This window comes from Lycium barbarum, chromosome 7 (genome assembly GCF_019175385.1).
Source record: "Lycium barbarum isolate Lr01 chromosome 7, ASM1917538v2, whole genome shotgun sequence".
NCBI classification, from domain to species: Eukaryota; Viridiplantae; Streptophyta; class Magnoliopsida; order Solanales; family Solanaceae; genus Lycium; species Lycium barbarum.
In genome coordinates, this window is record NC_083343.1 from 11,375,750 (window position 1) to 11,386,970 (window position 11,221).

An 11,221-nucleotide genomic window follows, 5' to 3' on the forward strand; every position below is an offset into this window, starting at 1 on the left:
GGGAGACCCACAAAAAAACACATGTCAAAAGTAGAAGGTGCCCTCACACAGCTGGAAAATGCATGCCTCACATTTCCCTTGAGTTTACATCACATGAGACTTCAAGTAAGAAGCTTGCAGGTGAGAAACATGATAGCTAGCTGACAAGTGTTAGCATGGGCAGCAAAGATGAAATGCAGAGAAAAGAGGTAAAATTTACAAATAGTTATTTTTCAATTTTGTAATTGAAAAATTATTACTCCCTCCGTTTCGATTTAAGTATCTTAGTTTGATTGAACACAAAATTTAAGGAATAAAAAGAGATTTTTGAATCTTGTGGTCCTAAATGAATGATGTGTGTAATGTACTAAACTATCCTTTGAATCTTGTAGTTTTAAACTTGCTATGCAAGATGTTTGAATTGTCAACTTACTAAGTATAAAAAGGGACACCTTTTTGACAGACAAGAAAACAAGAAGAAATAAAATACTTAAATTAAGACGAAGAGCGTATAAATTTTTAAACTATATGCGTTAAACGTTATGAAATTTCAAAGGGAACATGTAAAACTCGAGGACATTAGCAACGAGCATCCTCTATGAAATTTGAAACTTCACGATTGACTTTTGTTTTTAAAAGGTCAAAAAGTGACCAGCGAATGATACCTCTTAAAAAAAAGAGGTTTAAGCGGGTCCTCTAGATCGTCAAAAATAATGTGTGAATAAAATATTTTCACAAATAGCTACCTTTTAACTCTTTCTAACAACCTATAACTACATATGCTATATTTACAATTCGTAACTAGATGACCCTATATTTATCTAGTAGTTGGGTATACCAAAATATAGCATAAATATAGCGGAAATACAGACCCTGATTCACGCAAATATCCTCCCATTCCATATCTGATTCCATATCTCATTCAAACAGCTAACAAATTCAAAAAAATTTGAATTCAAACCTTACAATCATATTTTTAACCAAAAATAAAAAGGTTGAAAAACCTTTGAAAAATAACAATATCAAACCAGTGAACATAGCTTGATTATCACGACGAATATATATTTGATTTCATCAAGTTGAGTTCATAATTGAGGTAACGATTTTTTCACTACAAACTTTTTTTTTGTTCGTCTTTTCTGAAATTGTTTCAGCTAAATTGAATATAACACATTGCTGTATTCGAAAACAACAGGATAATGACAAGCGTAATTGCGTTGATCCGTCATTCTGGTTTTTGGAATGATCAGAACTGTTTTGTGAATTACAAAATTGATGCTGTTGTATTCATTGATAATTGCAATTACGATGAGTTAGTTTGTACGATTACAAATCAATTAGGCGTGGATACTGTTAGGAAAACTATTTCAATAAAATATACTGTTGAAGGCGATTTTCAACCAATTGAAATACACAACGATATGGGAGTTCGTGTGTACGTTGAGCTTAAGAGAGAAAACAGAGTTTTTGGGATGTATCCAATGTGCGTTAGTATTCATGATTTGGATGTTGAGGATGGTGTAACTGGTAATCGTATTATTGGAGATGATGTGCTGCAAATTGGATATAGCGAGAATCGGGATGGTATGAAAGTTTGTGATTCTACTGTAAACGCTGTTGTTTTGTTTGGGAATGATAACAATTTGGTAATTTCGAAACCGGAAGCGAAAGGAGTTTTTGTCGATCAAATTTACCAGGATAAGGAAACTTTGAAAATTATGATGACGAAATACGCAATTCGTGAAAGATTCAATTTCAAAACAGAGAGATCGAATGCTATAAGGTATGATTTTCTAAATGTATTCTGGTAACAGAAAGTGCAGATGTATTTTTGTTATATTTGTACTGTATTGAGATGATTTGTTAACTTATTTAGCACACTGTTAATTTTAAAAATGTTTGATGCAATATATTCTGATATATTTTTTGTATATTTATACTGTATTTAATTAATTCAATATGTACTATTTGCATTGTATTATGTAGCTACACTCTGGCATGTTGGTCGCCGGAATGTAAATGGAAATTCAGAGCGTCGAGAATTGGGGATTCTGAAATGTTCAGGGTTAGAGCTTTCGATGACGAACATACATGTCCGTTGAAGGACAAGGTGTATTCACAAAGGCAGGCAACAAGTTGGTTTATTGGAGAAGCGGTTGTGAAGGCGAAAATAACTAACCATAAAAGGAAGGTCACACCTGGGGATATAATAGATGATGTTAAGAATGAATTCGGCGTAGATGTTTCTTATATGATGGCATGGAGAGCTAGAGAGAAGGCTATAAAAGATTTCAGAGGTGATCCAGCTCATTCATACAAGAAGTTGCCGGCATATATATACATACTTGATAAAACGTATCCTGGATCGCTCGTTAAAATGCATAAATCACCAGAAAATGAGTTTATGTATTTGTTTGTAGCACTCAAAGCATTCATAAAGGGATTCGAGTGTTGTAGACCAATAGTTGTAGTGGATGGTGCACATCTTAAATCAACGTATAATGGTACATTTGTGTCGGCAAGTACTTTGGATGGAGCAGGTATGTGTAATTCTATTCTATGAATGTTTTTTTTATAAATACAACATTATGCTTATTGATTTGCAAATAAAGCTGCTAAAAACATACTCTGGATGTATTGCTGGTGTAAATTTGTGAATATTATATGTTGAAATACACTGTAAATATGAGGTAAATATATATATTATTGTTTTATAAATGATGGTGCTAAAAATACAGTGTGAGATCAAATTCAGTTGAAATATGTGTTGAATATATTATAAATATATACTGATTTTTGTAGGTAATATCCTACCACTAGCGTATGGTGTGATAGATTCTGAGAATAATAAGTCGTGGACGTGGTTCTTTGAACTGTTCAAGCAAGCTTATGGTGTTAGGCAAAATATGTGTGTCGTGTCCGACAGACATGAAAGCATAATACACGCAGTTTCTAAGGTGTATCCTACTGTTCCTCATTTGGCTTGTATATGGCATTTGTGGAAAAATGTGACAAAGCAATACACAATAAACAGTGAGGTGTTGAGTCCTATATTTTATTCACTAGCGAAAGCATACAGCCAGGATGAGTTCGATAAATTGATGGAGAAGATTGGGAATGTTGATATTCGGGTAAAACGATACCTAGAAGATGCTGCAAGAGATAAATGGTCTAGGCTTTATTCACCTGTTAATAGAGGATGGACAATGACTTCGAATATAGCCGAATGTATTAATGGAAAACTGGTTGCTGCAAGAGAGTTACATATTTTTGATTTCCTTGAAGAAGTGAGGAAGATGTTTGGTAGATGGAATTGGACAATTAGAAAAAATGGTACCTACACATTCACAACACTGATGAGGCGGTATCAAGAGATGTTGTCGATCAACGAGTACAAATCAATACGAATGAGGGTATCTTTGTTTGCAACACAAAAATTTAATCTATATTTTTACTATATGTAATGTATATTTATATATATTCCCAATATGGTAAAACTGCTCAGGTAATGCTTGTTTATTTGTTAAATGGTTCTCAGGTTGAAGCGTCAACTGAATATGTTTACACAGTGAATGATGGACCGAGGCGTTTCATAATAGATTTGAAGAAGAAAACTTGCAGCTGCAGGATGTTCCAACTGGACGAGATACCGTGTTCTCATGCATGGGCAGTATTGAAGAATAAAAATTTGACTGCTGATGTATATTGTTCGGATTTATTCAAGCCGGAAACAGTTGTGAACACATATGATGTGCCAGTTGATCCTCTTCCCGATGAGACCGAGTGGAATGTTCCTAAAAGTATATTAGATGAAGTTGTTATGCCACCGATCTATAAGAGACCCCCTGGGAGGCCAAAAAAGAAGAGGGACAAGCCATTACAGGAGTTGATGATTGGTAAACGCAGAAATTCCTGCGGTAAATGTGGACGTCTTGGTCATAATAGGCGTTCGTGTGATAATCCGCCGCTCAATAAGAAGAATAAATAAGTCCATTTTGATTTTATTTGTTAAGACAATTCTACTTTAAATTTCAGTTAAAAATAAAAAATGAATTCATCTTGAATTCATATTATTCTAGTATGATTGTATTTCACATGGTTGAACATCCGATGTTTTTCAATGTAATGCTATATTGGTGGTTAAATGGTATTTGGAAAGTCTACTCTATGTTAACTGATTTGACCTTTTATTTTGGATTTATGATTTAATAGTTGTATTTCGTATATATTTTTGGCTATATTTTAGTTGCATTTTGTCTGATCTGGTAGATAATACTTATTCTGGTTTACTGTTAACTATATTTGATATATATTTTACATATATTTGAAGTGTATTTAGATGAAATTTTAAATTTTGTAACAAACTGTAATTTTAAAAATGGACTTATGGAATATATCTGAGTTATATTTTCTGTATATATCGACTGTATTTAAATGGTTATATATACTACTTTGTTAAATGAATACATTTCACAGATAATGAAAAATGGAATTTGTGCATTGAAAAAATAACATACTTGAAAGAAACAACAATATAAAAACCATAAGGTGGTGTTCAATATTAATCATCCTAAAAAAGATTACTACACATGAAACAATATATCCAAAATGAAAAAACAGCAACAAAAGTCGCAACCAACTATGCTATTGTTCAACATGAAAATAAAAAACACAAATGAATTGGTGGCCTAATCAAGATCCTCTTTATCAACTGCATCGTAATCAACTGCCGGTCTAATTGGTCTTGGAGGCTGCTCGTTATCATTTGATGCATTGTTGTTTGACTTATCCCATGCATAGTCGCATAAAAGGGCACCATATCTCATACGGAGTAACTTTGCATCGAATTCGGTTGGGATGACTGCACTTGAGCTCAAGTATTCAGCGAAGGCTGCCACATACACACCACAATCCCTGGAACAAAAATGATCAAAAAATTTACTTATCAAAACCCACGAAAAAAAAGATGTATTTATTGTGTTTTTTATTGGAATAGATTCTTACATGCTAGAGGGAGCTTGTTGCGGGAGATTGTCTACATTCATAATGTCAAAGTTGTCGGTCTGTTCTCTATTTCTGTAAGAAGGATGTGTGACAAAATCTATATCGGCCTTCTTCTCATAGAAATCAGTCATTTGTAGACTATGTGTCACTAGAGTAGCCAACATTTTCACTCCGACTCTAACGACAGCATCATGCCCTGCAGCTCGGTATGAGTTGTATACGTAGATGGACCTGTTTGTAAAAAGAAAATATAAGAAAAAAACAAACATATAAAATTTGTAGAAAAATGAATGATCTTTTCATTGGATGAGAGCAGACCTGTCAGTGAATGATATCACAACCAAAATCCAGTGATTTTCCTCTTTTATGTTGACAGGAATTAGTATGTTGTCAACATTATACCATGGTACATTAGCCAACAGCCTGTGCCCGTTAATGTACTCACACAGTTCATCTTCCTTACTGGCGACACATGTGGATGAATCAGGGTTTTCCCAAGATTTGTAAATTTCAGCAACTAAAGTGTGAAAAATATAGCTGGCAGTGGTGAATCTATAGTTGTTGTTATTGTGATACTTCCCCTTCTTGCGTAGGTAGTAGAAAATAACATCAATATGCTGTAAAAACATCAATTCAGTGACTATAATCAACACTATGTTCAAAAAAAATATTGCTGTATATATAGTAAATATAGTGAAATATACTCTTAAACATAGTAAAAATACAATTCTGTATACCTGGACAGTACTGTGCTCAACTAGTAAATTAATGTCTGTATATTAAATATAGTGCAAGTATAATGATGACAATATTCTAAAAATACAAGTTGTGACAATAAGTACCTAAACCTACTCCATCAACCTAAAACAATAAAAACATGGTTCAAATGAATTTAAAGGCATCAGCAAAACAGATACACATATACACATATATAGTACTGCTTTAAAAGTTAAAAGTTTCAGTTAAATATAGAGAAAATATATGGTAAATATGCCTGAAATATATTTTCAACAACAGAAACCGGATCATTAATTGGAAACCCAACTCCCTCAACCTAAAACAATAAAAACATGGTTCAAATGAATTTAAAGGCATCAGCAAAACAGATACACATATACACATATATAGTACTGCTTTAAAAGTTAAAAGATTCAGTTAAATATAGAGAAAATATATGGTAAATATGCCTGAAATATATTTTTTACTATATATGTCAAATATAGTAAAAAATATACTCTAGATACATCACATTGTAATTCTATTATAAAACATAAAAAAATTAGATAACAAGCAGAAAGATATCAAAACCTCATCAGTCCAAAGTTGCCCCATAGATTACAAGTAGAACCAGTTTTTGTCGGCTACGGCTGTAACGCCTAAATGCAACCGAAGTTCGGCATCCGCAGAATCGAGTCCTTCCTTGTTCTTTCTGTAATGATTTTCATTTGGCTTCCTGTATATCAACAATGGAAAGAACATACGTTAAGTTTATTGATAATTGAATTCTGGAAAACTAAAAAAACAAGTTGTGACAATAAGTACCTTTTGTCATGCGATTTCAACAGATCCTTCTCAAGCCACTTTTGATATTCTTGAAGAAACGAAGTATCTAACGGGGCATTTATAGGGTGGTCAACAAATGGGTGTTTTTTCTGATAAATGCAAGGACCGATATTTTTGGCAGAAGAACCCGCTGAGCTGAAATTGGGACAATAAGGGGACAGGTTATATTTGCTTGGTTTCCTTTCTCGGGCAGCACCTGGATGGACAATGATCTGTTTTTCAGAGTTTGAAAACTGTGCAGTCTCACCACTTGTGCTTTGGCCCGCATTTGGTTGTACGGGAACTTGTTGTCCAGTTTCATCGCTTGAACTGTGGCCAACTATCGGTTGTACTCCAACTTGCTGTTCAGATTCATTAGTTGAACTTTGTCCGGTTGTTGGTTGTACTCCAAGTTGGATTGGTATCTGAGAATCAGGAATCATCCACTGAGAGATGGTTACCGGGTTATTGTCCACATTCTGAGGAGTCCTTAAACTTGACAAATCGGTTTGATCATCGCGTGGTACTGGAGGAGGACCGAGAGGAATAACACATGCTAAAGGGCAGTTGATTAGCAAGTCCGCTACCATTTCCTCTGATGCGGTAAATTCAGCATTAGCATTCTCCATATCGCCGATTTGCTGAGATTCCTGAAATAAAAAACAAGAAAAAAACGACTGGTGTTTGTCAATTATTGCTTATCAAAATGACATTTCAGTACTTAAAAGCCACATTTCAGTACTTACATCAAAATTTAAATGGATTGGTGTTATGGGCACTCCATCTGTTTGTGCATCACTTTTAACTCCGGTTTCTTTATCCACATCAACAACAGAAACCGGATCATTAATTGGCAACCCAACTCCCTCAACCTAAAACAATAAAAACATGGTTCAAATGAATTTAAAGGCATTAGCAAAACAGATACACATATACGCATATATAATAGTGCTTTAAAAGTTAAAAGTTTCAGTTAAATATAGAGAAAATATATGGTAAATATGCCTGAAATCTAGTAAACAGAAATCAGAATAAGTAACATTGAACATAATAATCAAAATACAATTAAAATACAGCCACAACATATATGAAAAACTAATATTAAAATATTAATCCAAAACAAATATAGCACTGCTAGTATATATAAACACAATCATAACAAAAATAGCACAAATAGATACATCAAAAAGAACACTACTAACAAATCACCATGTGAAAACTATATATGTAAATACACTATAGGTAATACAAAAACACAGCTAAAAATCCAATATTTTCACTTTGAATAATATACTGCAACTATAGAAAAGTGAAAGAAAAAATGAGTACCACTGGATGACTCCTCTGCGCGGAAGTGGCACCACCACCTTGATTCTCTTTGGTTGAAAGCTTTACTGCACCGCCACTTTGACTGCCTTGAGAAATCCCACCATCACTATGTAAGTCAGCTTTTAACATTGTGTCGCCGACCTTTAAAATTTTCCAAAAGAAAATATAAAGTCTTCCAATAAATATATCAAAATAACTTAAAAAGTAAATAATTTCCATTTTTAGTGTTGATTTTTACCTTATCTGGTGTTTGATTGCCCTTTATTGCATCTAACAACTTTTTGAAGTTGTTATCCATGTAGTCAAACACCTACAGTTTTGAAAGATAAAAAATAGAATTAAAATTGTTAATTACTTGACACAAGCAATATGAAGTAAAAAAAACATATTGAAAACAAAACGCCTACTTCTTTCTTGAAAATCCGAATCTCTTCCCTTATCAGTTTAAACTCATCTGTTCGGGGTGCTGTAGGTGCATCTGGTTTCCTTGTCCATTTTATCCCAGATTCCTTCCGTGATGGTTGTTTCCTGGAAGGAGGAACAGAAACTGGAAACTGCGTCCATTTCTTGCCTCGCGGGGAATCAGAATTGGCACTCCTTTGTTGCTGTTTGCCACTGGACAGATGCGGTGGTGTGGTACTAAAATCATCGTAATCATCATCTACCAAATCAATACCATGTACACCATCAACTCCATGTTTGACGTCTGGTATATCATGTGCAACATGAGGCAATTTAAGAGTTTCCAACTCATGGGGTGTTGGCACAACTTCCTCAAATCTACAGGACTATGAACAACAAAATATAGAAACTATATTACCGTATATATCTACATCGGTAACATACTAAAAATATGAGGAAAATATAGTCAAAATATATTGATCACAAATGACTTATTTCATAAATATAGACAAAATATAATCAAAATATAGCATGTAAAACAAACATATTAAAACAGTTAAATGGTAAAAGACACAAAACTGTTAAAAGACTGTTTTACCGGATTTTTATCGTCTCTGAACATGCCATCCATCAATCTCTTGAATTCTGGTTTTCCTTCCGTAGTCCGCCAGTTCAAAATTCTAGGAATTAAATTCCCCGTCTTAACTGCAATGGTGGACGGGACTTTTGAGCAACATTCATACAACCATACTTGCATAGCAAGCGGCAAACCATGAATCCTATAATATTTCTTAAAACCAGCATATTTCTGCCCGATGCTTACAACCAACTCTCTAAACGAATCTTTACCCCAAGGATACTCATTATATCTCCCGTCCTCTACAACATCAAAATGGATCCTTGGTATGTTTGTTGAGTTCGGCTCACCACAATGTACCCACGTATTTATGAAATACAATATTGCCATCTTGACTGCGTCATCCCCTTTATCATCCCAGACAGTCTTGTTGAAACACTCAATAAGCTCGTGTCTTTTAACTGGCAATTGGTTCTCCTGATTTCTACCAAAATACTCAACCATAAGCCTATTCGGTTTTGAGTTATCATAAACAAAATCATTTTCGTCAGATACACAATCTAGCCCAGTGGTCAGTGCAAATTCTCTAAGGCCAAAACGCAGAACTTTACCATTTATTTCAAATGTAAAGCACCTATATGTACTGCCCCTAAGTTCTTTGACCATAAAGCACCGAAAAATCTGTGCTTGTACATCCAACTGCTACATTCCAAGATATTTACCAAAACAAGAATTCCTAAACATATCCATCTGTGAATCTGTTAGTTTGCCTCTAATATCTTGCATTACATTAACATTCGTGTATCTACACATAGATGGTGCCACAACAGGGTGCTTGGTAACCAAAAATTTAGATACCTGAAACAAAATGCCAAAAAACACGTATGATTGACATATATCGACTGAATGTACTTAAAAATATACACAAAATAACTGTCAACAAAATAATAACTGAATGTACTTAAAACTCTTAAAAATCACTGTAATAACTGTCAACAAAATATACACAAAAATAACTGAATGTACTTAAAAATCTTAAAAATCACAGTTATGGTGAAGAAAAATACACACAAAATAACTGAAGAAACATGTGTAAAAAAAACACAGAAATATACTTAAAATGCACATATAATATAGATCTGGTTAATTCACAGATCTGTAATAACTGAACTAAAAAAAAAGAACTAAGTATACTGAAAATACAACAAAAACATACCTTTTCATCATCATCCTCATCCACATTACGTTTGGCTTTAGCAATTGTTTTGCCCCTAACATTAACAACATTGTCACCAGCCTTTCTCTTCTTTTGTTTCTCCATTTGAAAAACATTTTTCAATTTTTCTTGTTGTTTACTCTTCGAATCAACATATTCCTTAGAACGCCTAGGATCGTTAATTCTTTTTGAACGATTCTCAGCATAAGAGCCTGCAATGGCAGTTTCATGTTGAGAAATTCCCAAAGAAAAATTAGGAATCGCACATTCGGGTTCTATACCTGTATTTCTCATCGGAGTAGCAGCTTTCTTAGTCATTCCAATTGAATCTAAGAAAAAACAACCAAGAACAAACACTGATAGTTAATTACTTAGACTTGCATTCCTGATTCAAACGAAAAAAAAACACCCAAAATATAGGTTAAATACACGGTAAAAAATAAAAATCTGTATAGAATCTTACTTTATTTTGGGAATTAGATTTGAAACGTGAGAGAAATCAATGAATAGTTAATTAGAGATAAAAAAGGAAGTTGAATAATTGAAAAACTGATTTGAAATTGGAGGAAAGTAATGGATATGGTGAATAATGACGTGTATTTAGGAGGTAGGAGAGAGACACATTTTTTTTGCTTAAATTTAGGGGAGTGGGAAGTTATCTGAGTGGTAAAAACATGGTAGCTATGTGAAGTAAATATGATATATTTTAGCTACTAAATATAATTATTGAAAAGTTTAGTTATGTTCCATAAATAGGTAATAATGGAACCTATGCCAAGTAAATTTTACATAAAATAAACTAATTATATATAGTTAAATCTCCTTGAATAACATAAGATATAATTCTACAATATCATAAAAAGTGATTAAAAAGCTTTAGATTGCAAGTTCCTTTTTTAGTACAATATTCTTGCATTTTTTAAACTTTTTTTGTTAGAATTCTTGGCTCAAACTCCTAGTCCTAATTAAGACGAGATGCAGAGAGGAAAAGGTTCTTCCACGTATTGATTACTCAACAAAGCAAAGAGTATGATGTTATGAAATTGAAGCGAATTCAAAATTTAAGAGTTAAATATAGAGTCGAAATTTAGAGTTGGAGGGTTAAATTTGCCAAGTTAGAATCAAATGCATGTACATTTTCAAATGTTTTTATGATCTTTAGTTTATTTAAC

The 11,221-nt window shown here is 33.3% G+C and overlaps 3 protein-coding genes across 3 annotated transcripts; 2 read left to right on the forward strand and 1 right to left on the reverse strand.

The window, feature by feature from the left end:
- Positions 1–1,268: 1,268 nt before the first annotated feature.
- LOC132602127 (uncharacterized) lies at positions 1,269–2,663 on the forward strand. The gene is made up of 2 exons (XM_060315130.1): positions 1,269–1,762; positions 1,966–2,663. Exons 1-2 carry the CDS (start codon positions 1,401–1,403, stop codon positions 2,540–2,542), a joined length of 939 nt encoding a protein of 312 aa, XP_060171113.1. The 5' UTR covers positions 1,269–1,400; the 3' UTR covers positions 2,543–2,663.
- A 665-nt stretch (positions 2,664–3,328) lies between these two features.
- LOC132602128 (uncharacterized) lies at positions 3,329–4,127 on the forward strand. Its single transcript, XM_060315131.1, has 2 exons — positions 3,329–3,392; positions 3,518–4,127. Exons 1-2 carry the CDS (start codon positions 3,336–3,338, stop codon positions 3,965–3,967), a joined length of 507 nt encoding a protein of 168 aa, XP_060171114.1. The 5' UTR covers positions 3,329–3,335; the 3' UTR covers positions 3,968–4,127.
- A 4,223-nt stretch (positions 4,128–8,350) lies between these two features.
- Positions 8,351–10,367, reverse strand: LOC132601276 (uncharacterized). Its single transcript, XM_060314375.1, has 6 exons — positions 10,331–10,367; positions 10,164–10,261; positions 9,623–9,691; positions 8,855–9,535; positions 8,426–8,642; positions 8,351–8,382 (listed from the first exon to the last, which is right to left on the reverse strand). The coding sequence occupies exons 1-6, from the start codon at positions 10,365–10,367 to the stop codon at positions 8,351–8,353; spliced, it is 1,134 nt and encodes a 377-aa protein (XP_060170358.1).
- Between the last annotated feature and the right edge of the window lie 854 nt (positions 10,368–11,221).